Raw genomic sequence first — 27,993 nt, 5'->3', positions numbered from 1 at the left:
CCAATCGGGGGATCGCGTGATGTGAGCCTCTGTTGCCGCCGCCGCCGCTCTTGTTGTTGGCTGCCCTCCCTCCCTCCCTCCAAGATGGCGGCGCCGGCGGCGGGTGACTGAGTCGAAGAGAGAGACTGAGGCGAGAGAGAGCCGAGCGAGTCCTGGCTGCCGGGAAAGGCCGAGAAGACGCCTCGGGCCCGAGCTCTTCTCGCCGGCCGCCGCTCTCCCCCGCCTCGGCCCTCCTCCAGGAGGATGGTAAAATGACCCAAGCGGGGAAGAAGAAGAAAAGGGCCGCCAACCGCAGCATCCTACTGGCCAAGAAGATCATCATTAAGGACGGCGGCACGGTGAGCGGGAGGAGAAGGAGAGCCAGGCCTAGGCTTATGAGGCGAAGGGAGGGAGTAGGCCTCACTGAGGGGACTCTGTTACAGAGGGAGCCGCCTCAACCTCACTTGCAGGCCTCTTCCCCACCCACTGAGCTGCTACAGGCCGCCCCAAAGGCTGGAAGTGGCTCTCCCTCAGACTTGGGACTCTTTGGGATCAACAATTGCCCACCTTCCCCTCCACTTCGAGGGCGCTCTCTTCAAGGAAGCCTTGGGGAGCGTGCCCTACGACATGTGTCCGGGACTCCCTCCCATCTGTTGCCCTCCTTCTTAATCTCCCGTCTAGCAAATACACGTTGGGACACGTGTTACTCTTGCATGGGTTGAACTCCCCTCAAACACACCAAAATGGGGTGGATGAGATAGGGGACACTTCCGTTCCCGGGTTGGTTCAAACTTTGGCAGCATCTGATGCAGCTTGACAGAACTTTTTAACTGCCCTAGCTCAATGTTGTGTGATCCCAGGTGAAATTATATATATATATATACACACACACACACACACATACTAGCTGTGCCCGGCCACGCGTTGCTGTGGCATTGTTTGGTGGTGTTGGTGAGAAATTGTTGAGGTAGTGGTGGTATTGAATGTCTGTTGTATGGTTGTCTTTATGTTTAGTATGCATTTGGTTGTTTGTGTAATGTGAAAGTGGTGAGGATAGAGGACACTGTTTATGTTGGATTAGTGAGACTCTACTGTATATTTGTAATCTTATATTATCTGCCTAGAACTGCCCCTTCTACACAGCTGTATAAAATGCACACTGAAGTGAATAACTGGCAGTGTGGACTCAAGATAATCCAGTTCAAAGCAGATAATGTAAGATTCTAAATGGGTAATATAGCTGTGTGGAAGGGCCTTGAGTCTACATTGCCATATAATCCAGTTAAAATCAGATAATCTGTATTTTATAGGCAGTGTGGAAGAGGCCTAACTGTGCCTGTCCCCTGGACTAAGTAGGTTGCTAGGAGACCAAGTGGGTGGAGCTTAGCCCTGTAATTGGCAGCAATTGGATAAAAACAATTATTCTTTTCCCTCTAATTAGGACTTTATTTTTCTTTTCTTTTTGTTGTATCAACCTAGAGCCATGGAAGATGGGTTGTGTTGTCAAATTTCGAGGTTGGGGAGCCTGTAGTTTTGTTGTTTTGTCCGCTGCCCTGATGCCATCACTCTTTTATATATATAGATATAAGTAGATAAAAGATGCATAGTATAGTATATGTAGAATAAGCTGTTATTGGGGTAAGTTAAAAACGGATAAGAAGTATACTTAAGGTGTGTTTGATGCTTTTTCTCATTATTCGTGTAAAATATAGCATACTCCCCTGTCCAAAATATTGTAAAAGGGGGGAAATGTAAACTTACACATTTTGATGGATATATCTATAAATAAAAAGTTTTTTTTAAATAAAAAAATAAATCCGGTTTCTGCCTCCTGCAGAATTCTGGGGTTTGCAGTTTCGTGAGGCCCAGGACCTTTCATCCTGAGCAGTATAAAGCCCCCACCCCAAACTACAAGCCCCAGAATTTTGCAGGAGGCAGCAACCAACAATAATAATAATGTGTTGTCGAAGGCTTTCATGGCCGGAATCACAGGGTTGTTGTGTGTTTTCTGGGCTGTATGGCCATGTTCCAGAAGCATTCTCTCCTGACGTTTTGCCCACATCTATGGCAGGCATCCTCAGAGGTTGTGAGGTCTGTTGGAAAAAACTAAGCAAGGAAGGTTTATATAACTGTGGAAGGTCCAGGGTGGGAGAAGGAACTCTTGTCTGTTGGAGGCCAGTGTGAATGTTGTAATTAATCACCTTGATCAGCATTAATGGCCTTGCCAGATTCCTGCCAGGGGGAATCTTTTGTTCAGAGATGTTAGCTGCCCCTGATTGAGTCATGTCTGGAATTCCTCTGTTCTCAGAGTGTTGTTCCTTATTTACTGTTCTGATTTTAGAGCATTTTTTTTAATACTGGTAGCCAGATTTTGTTCATTTTCATAGTTTCCTCTTTTCTGTTGAAATTGTCCACATGCTTGTGGATTTCAATGACTTCTCTGTGTAGTCTAACATGATAGTTGTTAGAGTGGTCCAGCATTTCTGTGTTCTCAAATAATATACTGTGTCCAGATTGGTTCATCAAGTGCTCTGCTATGGCTGACTTCTCTTGTTGAATCAGTCTGCAGTTCCTTTCATGTTCCTTGATTCGTGTTTGGTGGTCCCTATGTAGACTTGTCCACAGCTGCATGGTATACGGTAGACTCCTGCAGAGGTGAGGGGATCCCTCTTGTTCTTTGCTGTGCGTAACATTTCTTCGATTTTCCTAGTGGGTTTGCAGATAGTTTGTAGATTGTGTTTCTTCATCAGCTTGCCTATGCGGTCAATGGTTCCCTTGATATGTGGTAAGAACACTTTTCCTCTGGGTGGATCTTTGTCTTTATTCTCATAGCTTGCTCTTGGCCTTACAGCTCTTCTGATGTCTGTGGTGGAGTATCCATTGGCCTGTAGAGCCCAGGTTAGGTGGTTTAGTTCACCTTGGAGAATGCCTGCCATAGATGTGGGCGAAACGTCAGGAGAGAATGCTTCTGGAACATGGCCATACAGCCCGGAAAACAAGCAGCAACCCAAGGTCTTCACTTGTTTCTTAATTTCCGACAGCTGATTATAAAGTGGATCCAGGCTCTAGTGTGATGAGGTCCGTAACGTGTAATGCTCAGTAATGTCATCATAATCCTGTGACATTGCACATGGTCATCCATAAATCTCAGCATTTGACCCTGAAATCTCAGGGTCTGGGATAATACTGACCTGTTCCACATTGCAAGACCAAGTTCTACATTGCAGCATCCTGGCCTATCACCCTCATCACATTGAGAGGGGAAAGCATGGGCAACCATCCTTTTCTTTCCAAGGGATCATATTATTCTGCATCAAACCCCATAGGACACAAGAGACAGTAATCCAGGTTTTAAAGTGGATCCAGGCTCTAGTGTGATGAGGTCCTTCAACTGCCATGGTTCAATGCTGTGGGAATCCTGGGAGCTGTAGTTTGGTATCAGCACTTAGCCACCCATGTAATAAGGATTTTGGAATTCCAAATAAAGGATGCCCAGCCTGTATAAATGATTAAAAAGAGTGTGTATAATATTACCTGCAGGGTATGTTTATGGGGTGTACATGCAGTCCCCAGGTTACAAATAAGATAGGTTTAGTAGGTTTGCTCTTAAGTTGAATTTGTATGTAAGTCGGAATAGTTGCATTCCTTAAGCATAACTCCAGAAAGTTTTGGATAGCATAGGGAAGGGTTAACACCCCTGTAATGTTTGTTTTGCTTTCTGTACCTGTTAGAAGATTTCCCCTCACTTTCTGTCCCTGTGATAATTGGATTTTTTTTAAAAACTGGCTTATTGTGGAAACAAGGATTAGTAATAAAGCTTCAGTGAATACACTTTTCCCCCATAATAGCTCTTGCAGGAATGAATTTCTCTCACTTCCTGTTGTCTCACCCCCATTCTTCATTATGATTCATTTATAAGTTGGATGTTTGTAACTTGGGGACTCTCTTTATATGAAAAAAAAATGAGTTTTTTTGTTTAACCTGAGTCCATCCTACCTACTAGATATCTCATTGTATTTGTTCAAGTATTCCAAAATCCAAAAATTAATCTAAAACCTAAAACTATTATGGAAGTTTTAGTTTTTCCTGGCCCTTATCATTCTCTGCCAAAGAGTTTTGGTGCCTCGCCAAACTGCAACTCCCATGGTTATGTAGCGTTGAGTCATGGCAGTTAAATTGGTTGTCAAACTGCATTGATTCTACAACATACATGCATCCTGTGTTTATTACCCATAATTAAAAATTGTGTTTAACATTACCCTCATATTATGCATATCCATAATCAATGAATGTAATGTTTAGATTTGAGTCCAATTTACAAAATATCTCAGTACATCTATGCAAGTATTCAAGAATCTGAAACCCTAAATGCTTCCCAAACACTTAGGATAAGGGGCACTGAATCTATAATACATTTATTCATTGTATATTAAATACATAGTTATATCTGTTTTTGCATACTTAGGGAGTCCTCTAAATGTGGGACTCGCTCTGTTATTTTTGTGTAATGCTATCTGAGTATAGTATTATCTTGGGAGTTGAGATGATCATTATACCTAGAGCCACTGTTTTAGGCAGGTTTTAGAAAGGAAATGTTGCTGCTGTTTCAGTAACATGTCATTATAATGCATTGTAGGATGACTTGTTGCAAAAGATGAGACACACAGTAATTTCGTGAGCTAATGGTGGAAAGAGTGGTAGCATCCATGGCTTTTGTTTGACTATCACTAATAACAGAACCATGTCTTCTAATTTGAAATACTGGAGAAGAGTTCTATGCAAAACAAATGTTCCTCTTTCTTCTTCCACTATTAGTTGTAGTGCTTACCCTAGAGAAAATATGATATCGTAAGTATGAAGAATCACAATAATCAATTTCTGTCTCATTCGTTTTTATAAAAAGAAATGTATGATAAGTAGGACTTCATCCTACCACTACCCCAAGTGGTCTTCTAGCACATTTGTTCTTTGATCCCTTTCTTGCCTTGCCTTTGGATTGAGGGGTTGGGATACTGTTTTCTTCTTCTTCAGGGACTTTAATTAGTTCATAGAATGTGTTTCTATTACAACTTTCAATTTGACTTTGGAAGGCAGTTTACGTATGCTGTATATACTCATGCATAAGCTGGTTTTGGCAGGTTTTGGGTCCAAAATGATGGATTTTGGTATGTACTGTTTATAATTTGAGGGTCATTCCACAGAGAGGAAAAAGCACCAGTGCCTTCTCAGGTAACTATCCATCCATGACTGCTGCTGCCATTTCCCTTCCCAAGCCTTCAAAAAACGCCAGAAGCAGGAACACAGCAGAGGGGTTTGATGCTTCTTTTAGGTTCTCCCGGGACAGACTAAGCTCTTGCTTTTTGCCATTCTACTCAGACAAGGGGATGCTTCCTTTTTTTATAAGAGTTAAGGTACAGTACTCACATTGACCTATGGATAAATCTATCCATCTTTTGTGGGGTTGACTTTTTGACTAACATTTGTAGACTTAGGGTAATCACCAGATGTTTGGGAATAGCAAGAGTGGATTTTACCATAATGTCTTGCTTTTTTGGCCAGTGCTGTAGGGTTGCTTCATAAATGTATTCTATACTAATACTATTTTTTGGAGATACTTACTCAGTTATTGTTTGTTCTGTACTGTTCACAAAGGCATATGCTAGTTAAGGTATTATTTTTACTGGGTGCTGGTGTTGTCCGCCATTGCAAGTATTGTTACTAAACTAGATAATCAATTTAGATGCCTTTTTCTAGAGGATTCATGTAACCCTAGAACAGCTAAGTGTAGAAACCTTAAAACCCCAGAGTATCGCTCAGTAATGCAAAAACTATACCTCCCTGCAAATAACAAAATTAATCTCAGTAATAAAATATTGTATCTAGGCAGGAGAAGTGAAATGTATCAATATAAGCAGGGTGACCTCTGGCTTAAAAGCAGTATGAGAATATAGGAATATTGTGACTGTTTGTATTCAAGTCATTTCCAACTGATGGCAGCTCCAAGACAAATCTATCAGAGGAGGGGGTTTTGTAAGATTTTTTTCAGAAGGGAATTTGCCTTTGCTTTCCTCTGAGCCTGAGAATGTGCGATTTGCCAATGTCATGCAGTGGGTTTCCAGATCCTATGGGAATTCAAACTTTAGTTTCCGAGTAGTATTCCAATACTGAAATACTACACTTTAGGAGTTTTCTAAGGCTTTTAGTAGATCACAAAATAAAAATGAGTCAACAGTGTGGTGCAGCATCAAAATGCCAATACATTTCTGGGCTGTATCAACAGGAGCATTCCCAATTGAGGGAAGTTTTATGTCATTGTTCTACATTGGTTGGACTTCAGCAACAGTATAGTTTCCGGTTCTGGACATTACAGTTAAAGAAAGATATTGACACACAGGAAAGTATCTGGAGTAGGGTGACCAAGATGATCATACTAAGACGTATGAGGAGTGATATAAGGAGCTGGACAGGCTTAGCCTAGAGACTGAAAGGTGGTATGATAGTTATCTGTAAATTCCTGAGTAGTTGTCATGTAGAAGATGACAAAATAATAGATTCAAATTACAAGAAAATAAATTCCACCTGAACATTCAGAGGAACATTTTTACTGTAAGACGTGCTCAGTAAGAGATTAGATTGACTCAGAAGGTGGTGGACTACTCTAGTTAACTGAAGTTCTTTAAATAGAGCTTGAATAGGCATCTTTCAGGAGTGCTTTAGTTGTTGTATGTTCCTGAATGGCAAGTGTTGAACTAGATGACTCTTCTTAATCAATTGCTGTTATCTACTTGGGATTTTTTGTTACATGCTTTTTGGACTTGAGCTGTGACAGCTGACATGGTTTAATCATTGACTAATTTGGGCCCAAATTAATTTTCTTACTTGGTCATCAATCCAGAGGTGGAATCTGTAACATATGACTACATAAATATTTTCTTATGATTAACATGCAAAGCATGAGCTTTGGTGTGCACATGTACTCATGTGTCAGTCAGTTGCCACCAATTAAAGTCCCCAGTTAGTGTATTTTTGAGTCCTTGGGGACAGGTCTCCTGTTTACACTTTTGGCTGTAGTCTGAAGTAGCTGCTAGGGTGGATGAGTTACTGTTTGATTGTCAGCTGATTCTAGCATTGATTTTTTGCAGATAGGATATTCCAATTTCGGTGTTCAAGTTCAAAGATTTTTTTAAGAAAAAGAAATACTTTTTTAATAAAAAGAACCCTTTGAAGTTTCTCTCTCTAATTAACTGTATTTAAAACTTACTGTTAGAATATTGTACAGTATATGTAAAATTTCTTACCCTTGACAACTAATTTTCAAATTCATTGAGTACCTGCTCAATCCCACTGTCTTGTACCATTTCAAAAACACAATTCCCTTTTAAAAACATGTTTAAGACTCTTCTTTTCCCTCCATTTACTTCTAAATGAAAGATAAGTGAGTTCTCCAGCTTTTGCTTGCTAGACCATTGGCAGAACTGATGCAAGCTGCTATCAAACAATACTTGGAAGATTGTATATTGTCTGCTCCTACTCTATCCTTTTCACATTGAAGAGTTTATCTGATGGCATTTGACACAGACGTTGGGTTACTTGTATCAGCCTATGTATGCAGTAATTTAAAATACATAGGTTAAGGGTTTTGTGTCTCTTTCTGCTGTGTTTGGGGCAGTATATCCAACTTTTAAGATTATTATTTCCATTTCAGATGGCATTGCAGAGTACCTTGAGATTATTGGTTTCAGACATGTTTGTGTGCCTTTCGTCCACAAATAATAACTAAGACAAATCTCTGTTGTGTTTTAGGGTTTTAAAATCAGCTGGGATTCGATTTATAACAGAAAATAGCCATAGGCAGACTACGGGACTGCAGGTGGTTGTGATGGCGATTGTTGCTGCGTCCTCCACCATCCTCCAAAAGTTACACCTTAAGGCATTTCACAAATTAAAACAAATACAGTACAAGTGAGCGACCTGGTCTTTGAGTTTCACCCACTATGGATCATCACACACCATATTATTAAATAGTGATGATATGAACAGATATATATTTTAATGTATGTGCACACATTAGTGCTATGAAATAATATGGGGCATGATCATCTGCTTTTTTTTCTCTCCCTGTGCAGGAACTGAACCCCCATGGATATGATGAGCTCAGTGTACACAGCTGGCCCTCCATATCCATGGATTCTTTTTGAACACATTTTTAAAACTTTCCAAATGCAAAGCATTTTACTATGCTGTTGTATAATGAAACATGAGCATCCACAGATCTCCGTATTCATGGCGCGACGACTAGAACCAAGGCCAAGCAGATACCAAGGCACCACAATAACGAAAACATACAAAAGATCAATATTAAAATAGAATTAAACTACTAAAACTAAACATACTATAAAGCTAACTCTTAAAAATACAGGAGTCCTGGTGTGTAATCTGTTGAAACACAGATGTGTTCTCTCAACACCTTGTTATTGTTGAAGAGAAATAGGAGAATCAGGCAGATCTCCTGATGTTACTGAACTGCAATTCCCAGCATTCCTCGTTATTAGCTATGTTGGCTGGCCTTTGGGAGTTTCAGTTTTGTAACCTCTGGAGGTTTCCATGATTCTTAGTCCTTTTACAGTTGCTAAGTAATCAAGACATAATATCTTCTTTATTGAATTGCACTGAAGGAAACAGTTTGGTACTATTGACAACTTGCTCCCAGTATATGTACACCTTGAACAAAAAAATTGGGGCTCCTTTCTGATCCAAAACCCCAATGCTTTTAAGAGAGAGATGTGTTTGGGAATGGTTGTGTCAAAACGGATTGGAGATAGGAAATGGGTTTAAGTATCAACCTTTGTTGCTGTGTTCTGCTTAAATACTTCACATTTCCTGGCTTTGGTTCAGCTTTCCTGATTGTTATCAAACATTTTCTTTTTTTTGTCCATTTCCTTCTGCTTATGGTTTTTTTCTCTTTGTCAAATCATTCTTGCAACTTCTGGGACTGAAAGAGAAGTATTTTAGATCCTGTAGACATTCGTTTTAAGTTTTTATTTTGTTTTTGATGTCTGTGAGGTTTCTAGAGCCTAGGCTAGCCCGAGCTTGTTTAAAATCTGTAAATTATTGTTAAATGTTGTCCCCTCCCTCCTCCAAAGAATCTCGGCAGTTTAATATCTGAAATGTTTGCAACCTTGGTTTGTACAATATGCCGAGGCTTGTAGAAGCTGCGTTAACAATATTCTAAAACATACTGATCTTTATTTAAGTGTTAGGGAATCATAAGTTCTGGATTATAACTCCCATAATCTATTACAGCCTTATGTTGCTTGGTCCCAAACAGCTGCTATATTGCTAGTCAAGGTGGTAGCATTTCCTGAAAAACACTGTGGCTCTCAAAGGCATTTGTTTTGTCCTTGAAGAAATGACTGAGATGGCTGCAATATTCTTTCAGTATAGGATGCTGTTACAGGTGGTCATGAACAGTTGGTAAACAGCACACTTCACATGTAGATATGCCCATGTTCAGTCTGCTTCACCTGTAGTTTATGGATCTCTGGGGAATCTTTTGTTTGTTACACTAAAAGCCAATATGATTTGTTGTTCAAAGGAACCACTTGATGATGGCCTGGCATTATGAGCATGTGTTCCATCTGCTCCATAGGACATTTTGGCTTTTTTCCTTTCCTGTCTTGACTGAGATGTTATTTTGCCAATCTAGCCCATAAGATTATATTTTGGTTCAAAAGTGAGAGTGAGGGAGCATTCAAGCTGACTCTTGTATATCTGAGCTACACATTACATTTATGGTATTAAGCTGGAAGTTCTAGTAGTTTGACTTGATGTAAGAAATTTCTTTACTGTAAAAAGTATATTATATTATCATACTGGATTCCTTTTTTAGATGAGAAATACCACTGTACTCTTTTCAATCTGGAGCAAGAATGCTATAATGGCAATAAGGTGGTGTTTTCATTTTATGTGTTTGAAAAGGAACACAAAGTAATATCTGGTGCACTTAATGTTATAGCAGTACCCAGTGTTTGCATTGAAGTCTTCTTGTGTTGCTTTAATATTCAATCCCATCATGCATAATGGCATGATTGCTTGCAGATACGGGTGGCTTTGGTATATATGTTTAACTGTCATGATCAGTTGAGTGATGAAATAAGCATGGATAATGAATGATACAGTACTATGTTTTCCTGCTAGTGTATTATTCTTTCACTTGTTGCTGTTAAGAAATGTTTTTGTCAATTATTCTCCAGTCTAGAGAGAGTTTACTAATCTTACTATTCCCTATGGTGAATTAACTATCCAAGGAAAAATAATCTATTATAACTTTAAAATAGCTGAAGGAATGAGAATTGATACAGCCTCTACTATGTTATAGCTTGTAGTAAAATTGTTTAAATTCCTGACCTCTTTGTTTAGACCATTTCAAGGAAATTTGCTGTACAGATTTTTGGGTGTGTCGGGATGTGGTTAAAATTGAGATTGTTTTTGCAAGAGTTTAAAGTTATAATTTTGGGATCTATATTACTAGATATAAGGGATCAGATCTCATCTATTCTTGGAAGCTAAGAAGGTTCACCCTGGCTAGTGCTTGGATGGGAGACCGCCAGCAAAAACCTGGTGTTGTATTTCAATGAAAGGAAATAGCAAGCCACCTCTAAGTATTCCTTGCCCTGGTAGGCAGTTTGAAGACACATACACACAGACATATGAAACTACTTTGATATTTTGAAATATTTTATGTGCTAACTTCAGTGCCGCAGTCATTTGCAAAATCCCCTGATTTCTCAGAAAAAAGTGTTACAGGATGCTGGCTCAGACCACATGTTGCAGTTTCCTCGCTTGCTTTCAGTTCAGTGTCTTCAATATTTTTCTCTTAACAAGAAAAAGGAAATATATGAGATGGTAGCCAGAGTTCTCCACTCTATTGCATGACAATATTGGCACAATATGACTGCTGTCCAACATTAAGTGTGCTGGGTGTGTCCATTTTTCTATGAAAGATCCAGAAGACAGAGCACATATAAGGGAAGGGGAGAAGTTTTAGTATGGTAACGGCTATCATTCTTTATATGTTTATATATGAAGCTCAATAAACTTTGGTTAGCTTTGGTAACCAAAATTTGTTGTTTGAGGACATACCACACACACACTGTTGTCTTTGACCTTTAGCTATACCCTTGAAAGCCAGGATGAAGTCATAGGCACTAATTTCAGAAATGGGCAATAATAATACATCAAGCATAGACAGGACCCCCTCGATCATTTTGTTCTCATTTAGAGCTGGTTTCGAGAACTCTAAATCAAAGATGTGAGCCTCTTGTCCTGGGGAAAAAAACAGGATTATACCTCCCCTCTGTAGCTCCAGCTTTACAAGGAAGCCTAAGGATTGTTTTGCTTTCTGGAGTTTGTGTTCCATCCACCATTGTGAGAGGCAAGGGTGAGATAGTCAAGTACTGTGTGTGAATCTTTCTGTCCTTGAGAGCAATGTTTCTCAAATTCTCCTCCAGATGGGTTGGACTTCAGTCCTCATAGTTCCTAACAGCTGGTAAACTGGCTGGAATTTCTGAGAGATGAAGTCCAAAATACTTGAATTCTTCAAAAGATGCTTCAGTTGTACTTCATGAAAATCAACTTGTTTAGCAAGACTTGCACATGCAGATTTATTTCTGCATGTGCATGTGTGAGCTACCCTGAGTCCCTTCGGGGAGATGGTGGCGGGGTATAAATAACATGTATTACTATTATTATTATTTTCAATAAATGATTGAATTTATACCTATTTTATATACCTGGGGTCATGTGAAAAGTTCTCAGGCATATAGGGGTCGCAAGTAGAAAAAGCTTTAGAAGCCCTGCTCTAGAAAAACAACTAAAGCACTTTAGCTGTTGCATCTTTGCACTCTTATTATGAGAAGAAAAGATTATTTGGAGCTGTGATGGGATATTTGGCCTCTTGGCTGGAATTTTTCCTTATCATGTTTGAGTCCTGGTATAGAATTAAGTTTAGTTTGTAGTCTTGAAATTAGAGTAATTGAGTTCTAACTCCACTCTTGGAGAGCATAAAATAGTATGTCCATAAATATGCTCTTTTTTTGTTTTATGTGTTCAATTCAAAATTGGATACTGCTGTAATGTTTGAACTCATTCATAGGTCAATCGTACTTAATGTTTAATTGGAGATCCATGGCAGTTAAAACTTGCAGTTTTTAACATTTTCCTCAAACGTGCTTTCACATAGGATTTTAATGAAGAAATGAAATGGTGAACTTACCATAAATGTATGATTTAGTGGCCCATAGATGCAGTGGCAGTAATAAAGACTTCTAAACATTAATGTCCTTCCTATTCATAAAGGGGGGTTGCTTTAAGAGTAATTTTAGCAAAGGTCTATGGCAGTCTTCTTATGCAGGGATGAGGAAAATTTGCCCTTCCAGATGTTGTTGAACAACAACTCCCAAAATTCTTCAGCATTGGCCATATTTATTATTTACATTGCTGATGGCAAATTTTATTCTAGGAGGTTTCATTGTGACCATCCCATTCTAAGGCATTCTTTAGTTTCATTCTGCATGTTTACTATCCTAATATATTTTGAATTGATTGTCGATGGTAGGTTTTTATTTGTTTGCATTTTATATTTCACTTTGAAAGCCATCTGGGAAATTAAATGAAAATGCTCATTTATGAATTGAATCAACCCTTTAGAGCGGCTATTATGTAGGAATTAGCAAAGTTATAACTTGTGGATATGGAAATCCTTACTCTGTAAAATGGTAGAAAAAGGTGTAAAGCATTAATGTTTACTCTGTGGCACTGACTACATGCATAATTTCAAAATATGGTTTCGCTTTATGTGCCAAGGAGAACCAAGCCTCATGTGCTTTTATCTCCTATTGTACATTTTGGATTTCTGTATTCATATTTTCTAATAAATAGCTATGCTCTATTATAGCAAATTGTGGTCTGATCCTGATTGAAGAGCAATGTTTGGCTGACTAAACTGTTATCTTTCAATTCATATGTGATGGTAAAACCATGATTTATTCACCAAGTAACTGGTTTAGATTTCTAAATTGTTCTGACAGGGAATGATCAAAGTTGCAGACCAGCACATCTGTAGAGAACCAGGGTGGGATGTGCTGCACTAAACTATTGTATGGTATTGCACATAAATATAATGATAGCTCTTTTACTTTTTTGTGTGCATTACCTCTATGATTCTATGATTCTAGTTGTAATAATATATTTTTTTTCTTTTTAGCCTCAAGGAATAGGTTCGCCTAGTGTCTACCATGCTGTGATAGTTATATTTTTGGAATTTTTTGCTTGGGGCCTCCTGACAGCACCTACCTTAGTGGTAAGTAGTACTTTGCTTTTCTTTTTGCTTAAAGCATTTTCCAATTTTATGTCAGTTATTGTTTTCTGGCTCAAGTGAACAATGATAGTCAGTTGTTTAGTTTGGTATTATGGCTTTGGTGGCCAAATTTAAGCAACCGGGAGCAAGTGGTTAGCCATGTAGTAGTACCACATCTCTTGCTGCATGGTACACGTTGAGTTTAGGACAGTGATTGCAGACAGCACTCCCTTTTTAATCTGATAGGAAAGTGTCCTTGAAACACTTGGGAGGATACATGTGAATTGGGAAAGTGTTGCCCTGTTGCTCACACTCACTTACTAAACCATTATTGAGCTGAGGATTGTGCACCCTCAGCTCAATAAAACATAAGCCATCTTTTATTGATTCAATAACTTGCCTCTCCTAAAAACAGATGCAGTAAAAAAAAACTTGGGAAGATGTTTGGCTTCCCACTTTATCTCTTTGCTCTTAGGCCTGTGTTTTTGCACACTACTGACACTAAAAATGGTTAAGCCTGCCATCAGATAACTGTACCAACGAGTTGTTGAGAGTAGAGGAGTAGGTGCAAGTGTTCTTAAGCATATGGGAGCAAAGGCTGGCTTTCACAATGCAAAAAGGGAGAGAAATGTAAGAAATGGATTCATGTATTATTTGCCTTCCAGTGTTGTTACATGTTGCTATTCAAGTAGTTGGCACAATGTTTTTAAAAAAAAGATAATGTGTAACAGTATATAATAGTATTATATTTGTGCAAGGGGCATTTCATTATAGTTGAGATTTGCACTCAGATAAGCATTCTGTTCTCAGTGAGATATTAATATAATATATTCCTGGAAAACTGGCTCATCTTGTATTTGATGAAAAGTTAAAATGCACTTATCTTTGAGAATGCTTCCTTGTTGTACCATTAAATTAAAATTGCAGTTGAACTGCTGTAAGCAAACTTTGATATCACGCATAAAAAATAATACTTTGGAGCAGGGATGGGAAATGAGTGCAACTCCCACCAGTTTTAGCCATTTTAGTTAAGTGTAAAGAATAATGAGGACTGCAGTCCAACATCATCTGGGGTCCCCCAAACATCTGTCCCTGCATTAGAGAATGTGTTAGTGTAGTGTACCAGATCTTTTGCTCAAAACAATAAATTATATGGGCCTGAAAGCTGCTGTTTTTCCTTTCTGCAGTAGACTAATTGAATCAACAGGATCTGATTAATAGCTAGTTCAATAACTAGTCCAGTGGGTCTGCCTGAGTTGGTAGCAACCCAAAAGATCTTGGTGATAATTATCTTTAGAACTTCAAGTGGCAACTTTTTCTTTCTCCTCTGGGTCCTTTTCTCGCAGTACACTTCACAACTGTTTTGGGTTAGTAGATTTCTTGGAAACTACATACTTGTACTGTGAACTTCAGAGGGAAACCATAAAACACACTGGCAGTTTTTCATGTATGAATTTTGTAACTTATTTGAATGAAAAGATTATGGATTCTGTTTCCACACTGAATCCCTCAAGACTCTCACCAGTCATATTTATTTTATTTCTGCAGCCCTATATTTTGCGTATCCAATCATCCATAAGACTCAACTTTTCCTTTCAATTTATTTGTGAAGTACCAGGACACATAATCACGAATTCTGTATGCAGAAAAAGTCTACAGTATCACATGACTGCAAATTGTGCAGTGTGTGCAAAAAAGATAATGGGGTTAGAATGTAAATTCTTGACTAGTCAAGCTTATTCCTGTGTGTTTGTAATAGTTGATGCTTATTTTGTACTATTCTGTAAGGATAGGAAAAGATCTACACTTGGTATCAAATTAATGAGTTATATTACCTCCCAAAACCTTATTGGTTTTAGTGACTCAGCAGTTGTAGTTTTGGTTGTTAGAAAAATATTCCTGTTTCATGTTGTGTCATGTTACAGCTGCAGTCCCTTAATTGTAAACATGCCACTTTTCCCGCCTTTCCTCCTCCTTACATGAAACACTCCAGAGTACATAAGAAATACCAATGTGTTTTTTCAGTGCTGCATTAGCCTTGCTGATAATTTTCCGCTAATTATTTTACAGGTTTTACATGAAACTTTTCCAAAACACACATTTTTAATGAATGGCCTAATACAAGGAGTAAAGGTAAGATAAGACTGACTTTAAAATCCTTTCTTACATGGGGATGTTTTTCTGAATGTGCTTGAATGCATATAATTCAAGCAATTGTCCACTTTACTTGAACTTGGGAATTAAGGGTAAGAGAAAAGGGCCTAATAAAAATGAATGGCCACACTAAATTATTCAGCCTGTAAAGTGTGATTTGTCAAGCAAATGGGTAATTTGAAGTTGAAGTACAGAACCTAACATTTGACAGTCAACCACTCTTGGGATCTGAATACGATTCCCCTCAGTTTGGGTCATTAACGGCAAGCCTATGAGACAACGCTGCCTTACTTGTAGCTAGATGCAGCCACACTATTATTGTTCAGTTATAGTTTTCTGAACATGGAAATAGGAAAGCTAGAAAGGAAAGCATTTGAATTATTCTGTGTCTTTTTAAGATAGTAAATTGTACCTCGTGGAAAAGTATTTCGTCATGTGAACCTCCACCTGCAGTCCACCTGGCACACGCAGGTTAGTCACCTTGGAGAGTGCGAGGCTTGATTCCAAACCAGGATTTCACAAGAAGACCAGCTCTTCATTTTGAGAATGAGCTGGATGAATAATTTTTTGGCCCACTGCTCTGGCTGAGATGTAGGCCTCCTGATTAAAATGAGTTAGAAGGACAGACATGGGATCGTGTAATGTCAGCCTTGACAAAAGCTTGTGATAAAATAAATGTTATGCCTAAAAATCCCCACAATCATCCAAACCCAGTGTCTCACTCTTCCATGATTTGCTTCTACAAATCCCTTCATAAGTATCTAGCTCGCCGAAAGCAAGCCTGAGCACATCATCTCAAGACATAAGCACAAATGACCCATGCAGCTCTTATCACTTTTGAAACAGGATTCTACTTGACCTCCAGCATTCTGTTGTATGTGAAGAACAGCTTCCCTTCCATTTCTCCTCATTTAACAGCCCTACCATCCTAGTCTCTTCTTTCACTGGCCATAGGCCACCACTACCACTTTTAACTGTCTTCTGAGTTGCTGTTCTGGAAACATTGCATATTTAGTTCTCTGCTGCAGTTTCAACTGAATGGAATGGCAATCTAATGCCAAGGTACACATTGTGTCATTGATGCGTCAGTAACTTTGTTTTATTAAGAAGGTAACTTTATAGACTGGAAAATGGCTCAGTAGCTTGTAAAATGTGGTGCAGGTTGCACTGGGGATTCAAAATGTTGCATCAGGCTTATGTTTGGAAATCCTGCCATTAACTGTTTTTATAATAGACCCTGTACACCAGTGATTTTCAACCTGTGGGTCCCCAGATGTTTTGGCCTTCAGCTCCCAGAAATCCTAACGGCTAGTAAACTGGCTGGGATTTCTGGGAGTTGTAGGCCAAAACACCTGGGAACCCACAGGTTGCGAACTACTGCTGTACACTGAAGACATATTTGTGTCAATGGACCATAGCAAAGTGCAGGCTAAATTGGCTTCATTCACCATCCCATCTACATATATTGCAGCCCCTGTTAAAACTGCTTGAGAAATTGTAGCTCTAATATTGGCTTAAAACAGTTCTGAAGATAATTTGATAGAGTGCTAGTGCATTGCCCTTTTCTCCCTGAAAGATTGCTAAAAATTCCTCAAACTTAATACCTGTCTTGAAACGAGGCTTCTGGTGCCTCACTTTGGGGAAGAATATAATTTGAAAAATTTATTTTGTTGGCTTTACAGCTTTTTTCACTGCTCTTCTTATCATTTATATCCACTATGCATATTCCTTGGTGTTGGCTCCTCTAGAATACAAACTACCTTATTTAAAAACTGATTTCAGTTCTTTTTCACAGCCTAGAACTATTGCCATACAGAGCTAATTGGAGCTTTATCCTGCTTTGTGAAGCAGTAGATACAAAAACCAGGTAGATTTGTGACAGCTGCTAGCCCATCTAGCCACACTTTATCTCGGGCATGCTCAAGGCAGAGAAAAAACATGCCTGGTCATCTGGAGAGAATTCATACTAATGATGAACAGCTGTCTATAACCTACTGGCACACTGCCCCCCCTCACCCCCCAAAAGACAAGAGGAAGTTGTATGACACACCTTCTGTTTGTTTTATTGGTCTAAGAAGCAGCACATCAACCCTCTGATGAGTGTTGCTGCTAATCTGCTACTTGTTACAAGAAATAGGCAAATTGTGGGTCCCCGGATGATTTGGCCTTCATCTCCCAGAAATCCTAACAGCTGGTAAACTGACTGGGATTTCTGGGAATTGTAGGTCAAAACACCTGGGAACCCACGGGTTGAAAATCACTGGCTTAAAAGTTAGCTTTCATATTATGTATATATGGTCTCCTCCCCACCCACCCCCAAATAAATATGGGTGTTTCTTTCCCTTAAAATATTTGTGTTTACTTTACAGGGTTTATTGTCTTTCCTGAGCGCTCCTTTGATTGGGGCCTTGTCTGATGTTTGGGGCCGAAAATCCTTCTTGCTGCTAACAGTATTTTTTACGTGTGCACCGATTCCACTGATGAAGATCAGCCCATGGTTAGTGTTCTGTTTCTGTTTATTCAATTATGTCTTGGACGTGTTGATCCTGTGTGCTTGATACAAGCCTTGTTAAAATGTCAGCTTCTTCAGTTTGTTTTGACAGTTGTTGTTCAAGCTCTGATTGGTCCTTTTGGCAGAGGGCCAGATCATTTACCAATGAAGGCATTGTGTGTGGCATAGAAAACTGTCCTTGGCTTCCTTGCTTGTTTTGCTCTCAGGCAATACAAGAGAATAATAGGGCAACACTTGTTTTTGGTACACTTCAGACTTTCTTGGAGTCCATTCCCTACACTTAAAGTACAGATCCAGTTGGTGGGCCTACAAAATTTCCCCAACTTTTTGTACAGGTTTTTGGCCGTTGAGTTTCTTCAGATGCGAAATAGATAAGTCTCTAAGTAAGTGTCTCTTTTGAATGGATAGGGTTTTTTTTAAATTATATTAACTTGTTTTTGAAAATACTCACATTTTGTGATTCATGGAAGATTTCTCCTTTGTATCATTAAAATTATAATACCTCCAAGCAAGACAATGACAAAATAAAGATCATTTAACTATAAAGCTGTGTTATTTTTCACATCAACCAATCTGGTGCATATGCATAGGAGACCCTTTTAATGAATTGTGTATTATTAATTTGGTATTAGTATAAATGCAAGATGCTTGCACAAAAACAATCCTGGGCAAAATTCAAAGACCTGCTTCAATATTTGTAGGCATTAACATAATAGCACACACATTTCTGCTTTGGAGTTACTCTTAAGATCCAAAGGGATCTGGCATGTGGGATAGGAGGCATTTGTATATGAAACATTAGCTCAAAGCTAATGTCCCCCCCCCCCCTCCTCAGTCTCCTTCTCCTCTGCATTTTCTTCCCCTTGCATATAAAGCAATTGTAATCTGAGTAAAATAAGGACCATATCTGATCTGGAATAAAAATTGCTAAATGGTTTGATCTCAATTTGTTTTATTGGAGGACTAATTTAAGGTCCTTACAGAAGGAGTGATTTTGTTCTTGTTATTTGCAGAATGATACTTGGCCTTGTGTTTATAGTGAACACATAGTGGAAGATTAGGGTTGATGGTATTTATTCTCTTAGAGGAAAGATTTAACATGGAAAATTATATTTCTACTAACAAAATAAAATTTGTAACGGAATAGTTGAATTTGAGATGTCAGTCCAAAAGATGGGAGATAAATGTAGATCACTACAGTAATATTTTATTATATGATTTGCTTTTGTATAGCTCAATGTTGCAAATGTGAATAAAAATTAGTTTTCTGATTTTTATACATGCTCTCTATAGAGCTTTTAACTGTTCCTTATGCATTCATGACTGTAATGACACTGGTTGGAAAATAAATGTTAATATATGCACAACTCAGACAAGCAGAATTAAATAGGTGAATGCGTGCTCTGCTTATTAATCAGCCACCTTTCCTAGCACTTCCTCCTTATTTTAATCTTATGGTGATTTTCCCTCCAGGTGGTACTTTGCTGTTATCTCTGTCTCCGGAGTCTTTGCAGTGACCTTTTCAGTGGTGTTTGCTTATGTAGCAGATATAACCCAAGAACACGAACGAAGCATGGCCTATGGCTTGGTATGTGTGTAGTTCTTTTGTATGCTTTAAAAACACGAAAGACCCTTAGTAATTAGAGCCTTTTTGAAACATATGGTTAATGACGTTTAACAACTTGTATGCCTCCCTGGTTCTTCTCTGTTAGCATTTTAAAGTACAACCTTATCTTTACCATCTTGAAAGAACAAAATATTCTTTATCTAATGGTACATTGCATTTTCCGGCTATGCTTTATAAATTTTGTCCTGTTTGTTCTATTGCTGTTACCTAAAATTACTACTGTATATACTTGAGTATAAGCCTAGTTTTTCAGCCCTTTTTTAGGGCTGAAAAAGCTCCCCTCGGCTTATATTTGAGTGAGGGTCCTAGCTGGCTTCTATTCAGGTCAGCTTATACTTGAGTATATAGGTATTCAGAGTTGAACAGTCTTATCTTATTAAAGTCTTATTATTATCTTAAATTACAGTTTTATATAGATATTCAAAAACATTTAACCTACTGATGCCTCAAATAATGCAATTTTATTAATATCTATTTTTAATTATGAAATTGACCCATAGCTACTGCATTTCCCACCCTCGTCTTATACTCGAGTCAATAAGTTTTCCCAGTTTTGTGGTAAAATTAGGTGCCTCAGGTTATATTCAGGTCAGCTTATACTCTAGTATATACAGTAGTTGCTGTAAGAAAAGACTAGTCCCAAATATAAATAATTCAGAATGTATTATTAATATTACTGTATATGAAGTGGGTCTTGTTGCTTTGTGAGGTGCCTTGAATACAACTGTGTATGAAAAAGCATAAAAAATATTTTCGTAGCTTTCTCCTGTCCTCTAATCAAGGACATATTTGTTATGACCTGAGGTATTTAGGATGTTATTCACTGACTATTTTTCACTGTCATTAATAGGTTTCAGCAACATTTGCTGCAAGTTTAGTTACCAGCCCTGCCATTGGTGCCTATCTTGGTCGAGTCTATGGAGATAGTCTGGTGGTGGTCCTAGCGACAGCTATTGCATTATTGGATATTTGTTTTATTCTTGTTGCTGTGCCTGAATCATTACCAGAAAAGATGAGGCCTGCGTCATGGGGAGCACCCATTTCTTGGGAACAAGCTGACCCTTTTGCGGTAATATATTTCATTGTTTGGTGTACAGAGTGTGGTGTGATCTGATTTGAGATTATGGCATATCCATTAATGTGCATTAGTTTTGCTACTGTATTTATTGCTGGAATAACCACACACAGTTGGCTGTCCGCATTTTTGTGGGGTTGATTTTTATGGATTTGATTAAAATGCTATCTCTAGGAATCTGGGCTCCCCCGTGTGCCTCATAGTCAACTTCTTCCAGTTACACTAGAGGACCTAATTTGTTATTTTTATTTTGAGTCAAAAGCATTGCATAAATAAGTATAAAACTGATAAAAATAAAGGAAACACAAGCGACTAAATAATTTTAGACCAAAAATGGGCTAAAGCGACCACATTGTCTGTAGCTTTCAACAATTCTTCCTGTACATTAGGCAGGGCATTGTAGGCAAGCATACAGGTGCTGAGTTTGTTCTGCTCCACAATTGCATAAGATGGAGGATTCTTCTAGGTAGGGCCATTTTGCTAGGTTGTCTTTTGATCGGCCCACTCTGAGAGTCTGTTCAGGGACTTCCAAGTTGCCCATTCTTGGTTTGTCCCTGGAGGAAGACCATTGTGTTTGGGGGGGGGGGGGAGCCATCCATTTGAGATTTCCTGGTTTAACTGCCCAGAGGGAATCTCTTGTTGTTGCTGGGGGAACATTAAGAAGAGTGGTGGTTCTCATTAAGCTTTTCCTTGATTTGAGTCTATTAGGAGGAGGCTGATAGTCAGAGGACCTAATTCCTAAAGGCGTGTTCTCTCAGACAAATAAATGACAATTTCTTTGTCTGCAGTTGTCTGAAGTCTTCTTCATAGGAGACTTGTGCCCCTAATCTCAGTAAATGTGGAGGGCTGACAGTGTTTCCATTGTCCTCCCCCACCCTCCAGCAGCCCTCTGGGTATCTCTAGACAATCCCAGTATCTTATCACGCTCCAGCTTTGATATCCTGGATCATGGTAAGGCAGAATCCTTCTGGAGCTAGATAGCTAATTTCCCTGCCTGGTCCAATTTCTGTAATGCTAGTTTGATCAGACATGTGTCTTTCATTGTCTCTGTCATACTAAGAGGCATAGGGACATCAGGTTTATCAGTAATATTTAGCTAATTATTTACAACGGTTTTTTTACTTTGCTTTTCCTAGTCACTGAAGAAAGTGGGTCAGGATTCCATCGTCCTGCTAATCTGCATAACAGTCTTTCTCTCCTACCTCCCTGAGGCAGGCCAGTACTCCAGCTTCTTCTTGTACCTCAGACAGGTAAGCATTTGGCTTATTATTTTGATTCTTAAAGAGTAATACACAGAAATGAGGGCCACAACCTGAAAGATTTGTCGGCTGATGGTTGCTAGTTTGGAGATTGAATTTCCATTCACAGCTATGCTGGAATGGAACTATTACTTGTGCTTTACTGTGTGGGATCATTTACATTGCTTAAAAACTGTACTGAAGAAATAACTAGCACTCAGCATTTCAGTATCATAATAGCCAGCCTATTTCAATAAGAAAGTTAACTTTAACTATTTTCAAAATGCAGTAATAATGATTTCTTTCTCTAGATAATGAGATTCTCACCAGAAAGTGTTGCCGCATTTATAGCAGTCCTTGGGATCCTCTCTATTGTCGCACAGGTAACTATAACACAATTATGTGTATGTTGTACAGGAGGGATAGGCAAACTATTCAGTGTAGCTTCCTAGTTGGTTTTTGTATCTTGAGTTGACTTAAGCCTCAGGAAGTATGATTGGATGTTTTGGACAGGAAACAATGAATTGATAATAATTTCTGGTTTTGAGAAAAGCCCCCTGGACTCAGAATGGCCTGTCAAACCGTATGAAGACTTCCTGGGCTGTGATTCACTAGTTTTAAGTCAAAAATGTGTATGTATATGGCAAACTGTTCAAGACAGAATGGTCCCCTAATATCCTCAGGGAAGTCTAGTGTGCTCCCTGCCCCTTGGAAGTTGCTCTCCGCTGTTGAGATGTATTATTGTTAGATTTAACTGGAGAAGGCAGGTGCTTTGCATGTCATAGAGGTGGTGAAATAGGAACTGCATATAAAACATTCAGGGCCCTGAGTGTCTAGGGCAGAATTCTGTGGAGCTGTGACCAAAAGTAGATATAAATCTAAATATAAATATTTTTGATTTTTTCCCTCTTGAATATGAAAGTAAAAAATGTGTGGAACTTACTCTGTATATTCAGTGGATCTTGTTAGGCCTTCATATATTTCATGTTATTGAGACATTTGGGAATTATGATGCTACTATGCTGAACATACTGCTTTTATCAGATGGCTTACTGATTACCTTTTTCCTTCCCCCAGACAATAGTTCTGAGTTTACTTATGAGATCTATTGGAAACAAAAACACCATCTTGCTGGGTCTGGGATTTCAAATACTGCAGCTTGCGTGGTATGGTTTTGGCTCAGAACCATGGTAAGTAACTTCTCAAGACATTTTCTTTTAGATAATGTTACATTTTTAGCATATTCTGTTTTTAATTTAGGAGGCTTCTTTAAAAATACCTCTTGGTGTTTGTGATTCATAGATGAATGCAAGATCAGTGTTTTGCTTCTATTTAGAAACATATGTTGTACAGCTGTGTGATAAGTGATTATAAGCATTAACTCTCTATTTAAAGATTTATCATGGAGAAGTTTGACAGCTACATAAAAATTCTTCTTTTTCTTTTTCCATTCTTCCTATGATGGATGTTCCTCATTCTCTATTCCCTGCCTTCCAGGATGATGTGGGCAGCAGGTGCTGTGGCTGCCATGTCTAGCATCACGTTCCCAGCTGTCAGTGCACTTGTTTCACGGACCGCTGATGCTGATCAACAAGGTGGGTGCTTTATAAGTTGAAAAAGGAAAACTCTCACCCCCTTGCTGCTGAAGTTGTAACTGTCCTTGGGTGTTGACAGCTCTCTCTACCAAACAGTGCTAACATTTTGCTTTCATTAGACTCTGCAGATGGCTTTATTTTAACCAGAACATTGAGTACTAGTAAAAAGATCAAAATGTTTCCCAGCCCTCTGAATTGAATGGAGTTTCCAGGGAAGGCAGGCAAATATTTGTTAAACATGCAGCATCTTGAGTAAACCATGCTAGAAAAGCACTTTCCTGTGGCTTACTTTCAATATTGTTTCTTAGGTGTTGTCCAAGGAATGATAACAGGAATCCGAGGACTCTGTAATGGCTTGGGACCAGCACTTTATGGATTTATATTCTACATTTTCCATGTAGAACTGAATGAGCTTCCAGTGACTCAAAATGACCTGGGAGATAACATAGCAACACAACACCATTCACAGCAGGTATTGTCTTTGGTTTGTTTGTAATAACGGATGGCGGGATCACGTTACATATTAAAAGCATACTACTGAAAATGCTAAACCATGAGAAGGCAAATTTGTGAAGTATGGGCTGCATGCTGTTTTCAGCATGTTGCCATGCAACCTCAGTTTCATGCCATTTGCAGAGGGTGGGATGACACATGCAGGTGAAAGAGGAAAGCCATACATCCCTTTGGCTTCTCCTTCCTCCCGTCCTTAGACTGGAGAGAAAGGGAGCCCAAGTGGCAACGGGAGGAGAAGGAGGTGATTTATCAACACATGATTGGTTGACAAAGACTTAAAATAGTATATACAGTAGAGTCTAACTTATCCAACGTTCTGGATTATCCAACACATTTTTGTAGTCAATGTTTTCAATATATCGTGATGATTTAGTGCTAAATTCGTAAATACAGTAATTACTACATAGCAATACTGCATATTGAACTACTTTTTCTGTCCAATTTGTTGTATAACATGATGTTTTGGTGCTTAATTTGTAAAATCATAACCTAATTTGATGTTTAATAGGCTTTTCCTTAATCCCTCCTTATTATCCAACATATTTGCTTATCCAACGTTCTGCCGGCCCATTTATGTTGGATAAGCGAGACTCTACTGTAACTACTAAAATAATGTATGTCATAGACAGAACGCCACCAAATAGAGTAAAACTCAGTTTATTGAGGTTACAAAACTGAAAATGCCCGTAGGAAACAAAGGATTAGGCAAACACTTGACTTCAGTGTGAAAAGTAACAAAAACAGCTCTGTTTGAACTAAAATGGTTCAAAAAGGATAAACCGGATTAAACAGGAGTTTAATCCGGATTAAATCAAAAGTGCTTACTTCAGCCTGCAAATTTAGCAAACAAAAGAGGATTAACAGAAAGTCAGAATGAACACAATAAATTGGCAGCAAATTCCTCTCTGCTACTCAAAAGCTACAGATGAGTAAATCAGGCTGTTTACTCCTCCGTGCAACGAGCGAAATCCGGGTCCAGGCACATCAATCAGGGTAACGGCAGTCAGCAGGGTCTCAATCCGGTCCAAGGTCGAAAGCCAAGTGCAGACGTCTAGAATTCCACAAGTCCCACCGATAGCCACAGAAGGGATAATCCGGGGTCGAAGTCAGTCAGTCCAGCGTCAATCCAGAGTAGGTAATTAATGTCCGTCAAAAAGACGACGGAGGTCCAAGCTATCAAGATTAAACACAAGTTGCACAGAAAAACCCCACACAGTACCTCCCGCCGTCTATGCCCAGTGTCCTTAGTAACTTACGTATCCAGCAACGAATCACACCCGTCTTCAGGAAGTCCCCCAACAAGAGCCCAAGCGTTCGTCCAGATTACCTTGCCCAACGCAATTAGACATTGATTCTAAACCCCATTTTATCCCAGTTCAAACTCATCATCGCTGTCAGCTGCCATCCTAATCCCAGGTGCCTCATCATCATCATCCTCATCAGAGCTAAAACACCTTTGACTACGCCCCACAGCATCCCCAGCTGTGGATCCCGCTCCATCCCTCCATGGGTCTGATCCTGCAACCCGCCAATCGCTCCCCAAGCTTTCATTGCCGGTGACACCCAAATCCTCCCTCACACGAGTCCATTCCATGTCATCCTCCTCCGAGCTGACCATTTCTTCCTCCATTCCCTCGGTAAAACCCTCAAAAGAGTCCTCATCTGTTGGTTCTGCAAATAAGTCCCGGAGCCGTTTCCTTTCACGCTCCTCAAAAGAGTCAGACTCTCGAGGAGTCTTACGACCCCGTCTCCTAGTACCGGAGCCAGAAGGCTCAACCATAACAATGTATAAATATTAAAATAAGTATAGCGTCCCTACTTTGCGGATTTTCACTTAATATGGGTGGTCCTGGAACCTAAACCCAGCGATAAGTGAGGGAATACTGTATCAAGAAGCAGCAACTAGAAATCCTTCCATGTGTACTTAAGTGTTCTTCATTTTAATGTGAAAAGCACCACACTGCCTGAAGCAAGTGAACAGGTTATTGTTTAGAGGCTCACAGGTCAATATGCCTTTTAATCCTTCTGGTTGGAGGAATTGCGGGGAGGGGGGGTGGAATAACATGATGTTGTGCTTGAGTTCACTATTAAATTTTTTAGTGTCATCCACTCAGTATTGGCATTTTTTTCATGTCAGGAGCAACTTGAGAAACTGCAAGTCGCTTCTGGTGTGAGAGAATTGGCCGTCTGCAAGGACATTGCCCAGGGGATGCCTGAATGTTTTGACTTTATACTATCCTTGTGGGAGGCTTCTCTCATGTCCCACACGTGGAGCTGGAGCTGACAGAAGGAGCTCATCTGATTTTGGATTTGAACTGCCAACCTGTCAGTCCAGTCGGCACAAGGGTTTAACCCATTGTGCCACCAGGGGCTCCTATTGGCATAAAATATTTAAATAGTTCTTAATTTCATACGTGTGCGTGTGTTTATTTTATTCTGTGTTTTGTCTTCCAGAACTCGATCATTCCTGGTCCTCCTTTTTTATTTGGAGCCTGCTCTGTCTTACTGGCTCTACTTGTTGCCTTGTTTATTCCGGAACACACCAACTTAAATGTCCGCTCTAGCAGCTGGAAAAAACATTGTGGTGGACATGGCCACCCGCACAGTCCACAGGCCCCTGGTGAGGCCAAAGAACCTTTGCTACAAGACACAAATGTATGACAACAAAACTCCAGGACTCCTAGAGCGAGTTTCTTACCGTTATTCTTTTTCACCTGCAGTTTTGGATGCACATTCCATTTCCATTGAAAGTGTCATTTCTTAAGGTGGACTTAAGGAATTTTTCTCTTTGCATGAAAATTGTAAGAACCACAAAAAAGGAAGTGGAAAATCCTCCAAAGAAGTTACAACTTAAATTATTTAATTCTTTAAAAGCCTCTGTTTAGGATTTTTTTTGCCATAAAGTCCTAATGGAATAATAAATCTTCACATCTTAATTTTGAAACGAAGTTATATATACTGAAGGTATCGGCATGTGTTCCTGCACCAATTTCCAGAAGGTGTTAAGCTTTATTCTCTTCATGCTGGTCTCAGTGAGACATACTAGCAGGACTTGGGTACCCATTTATTTTATCTGTAAATCTTGGGTCGGATGAATTTGAAGCCTTAACATAGATGCACTTGACCAAGAAAGGTGGTGAATTGGGGAGACCGTGGGACTTTCCAATCAATGTCTTGCAGGTCTTTTTATTATTATTATTATTAACACAATCATGTGTTGAACACACATCCTGAACAGTACACACTCCTTTAAGTGCATTATTCTAATTCTTTGTTTTTTGAATTGAGTATAGTATCAAGTATGTAGTACTTAAATTAGTGGGTAGAGTGAGCCTAAATTTTATTATTGGCTCCGGAACTCTACCTTCGTAAACACACTTTGATACCACTATGCTTTGGATGTTTTGCATAAGGACCTCAAAACTTGAATATACAAACTCAACTCTAAGCTGATAGCCTTGAAGATGTCAATGTGCTCTATCCTGGATTGCCCCTTCTGTTGCTGGACAGGATCACTGGCTGTGTAGGATACAACTAAGGCCAAATAATAGCTGAGCTGCCATTTTTGAATGAGGTATGTAGGAGGAGAGGTAAATAAGCCTTGCCTAGCAATTGGAGGGGCAACCCTTGTTCTATAGTGGCCTTTCAGGACCTTCACAAGTTAACACTTCAGAGCCAAGGTTTAGTCCTGCAGTTTCAGGACCACAGTACTGGAGAGAGCTTTATACAATTACTGATGTGAATTTCTCTAAAAGTGTATATTTTTGTGTCCAGTTGTATTATTTAAGTGTTCCTTTGTATAAAATGTGTATAAAGTATTGTATAGTTCAAAATGTTTTCATCTTGTGCTGTGGTTATTGCTTAAGCTTTTTTAACTTTCACCACGGTTGACTAAAAAGCTGGAAAATATGTAAATACACTGTTAATAAAGGTGCATATTTTA

At 39.1% G+C, this 27,993-nt stretch overlaps 1 protein-coding gene and 1 long non-coding RNA gene across 2 annotated transcripts; one reads left to right on the top strand and one right to left on the bottom strand.

Moving 5' to 3' along the window:
- On the top strand, nt 1-27,993 carry mfsd14a (major facilitator superfamily domain containing 14A). The gene is made up of 12 exons (XM_003219993.4): nt 1-338; nt 13,244-13,339; nt 15,407-15,469; nt 17,860-17,987; nt 19,476-19,590; nt 20,480-20,698; nt 21,841-21,954; nt 22,254-22,325; nt 23,020-23,132; nt 23,440-23,537; nt 23,846-24,009; nt 26,505-27,993. The coding sequence occupies exons 1-12, from the start codon at nt 252-254 to the stop codon at nt 26,709-26,711; spliced, it is 1,476 nt and encodes a 491-aa protein (XP_003220041.1). The 5' UTR covers nt 1-251; the 3' UTR covers nt 26,712-27,993.
- LOC134298652 (uncharacterized) lies at nt 24,692-25,346 on the bottom strand. The gene is made up of 2 exons (XR_010005752.1): nt 25,307-25,346; nt 24,692-25,223 (listed from the first exon to the last, which is right to left on the bottom strand). It is a non-coding gene; the product is annotated as an uncharacterized LOC134298652 (long non-coding RNA).

The sequence above is a fragment of the Anolis carolinensis genome, chromosome 4 (genome assembly GCF_035594765.1).
Source record: "Anolis carolinensis isolate JA03-04 chromosome 4, rAnoCar3.1.pri, whole genome shotgun sequence".
Classification (NCBI taxonomy): Eukaryota; Metazoa; Chordata; class Lepidosauria; order Squamata; family Dactyloidae; genus Anolis; species Anolis carolinensis.
This window is presented reverse-complemented; position numbering and strand designations above follow the sequence as displayed.

Coding starts and splice junctions, on each gene's coding strand:
- mfsd14a (XM_003219993.4), top strand. CDS start 252: ATGACCCAAGCGGGGAAGAAGAAGAAAAGGGCCGCCAACCGCAGCATC. Junction 23,133..23,439: donor GGTTTTGGCTCAGAACCATG/GTAAGTAACTTC, acceptor CCTGCCTTCCAG/GATGATGTGGGCAGCAGGTG. Junction 24,010..26,504: donor CACAACACCATTCACAGCAG/GTATTGTCTTTG, acceptor TTTGTCTTCCAG/AACTCGATCATTCCTGGTCC.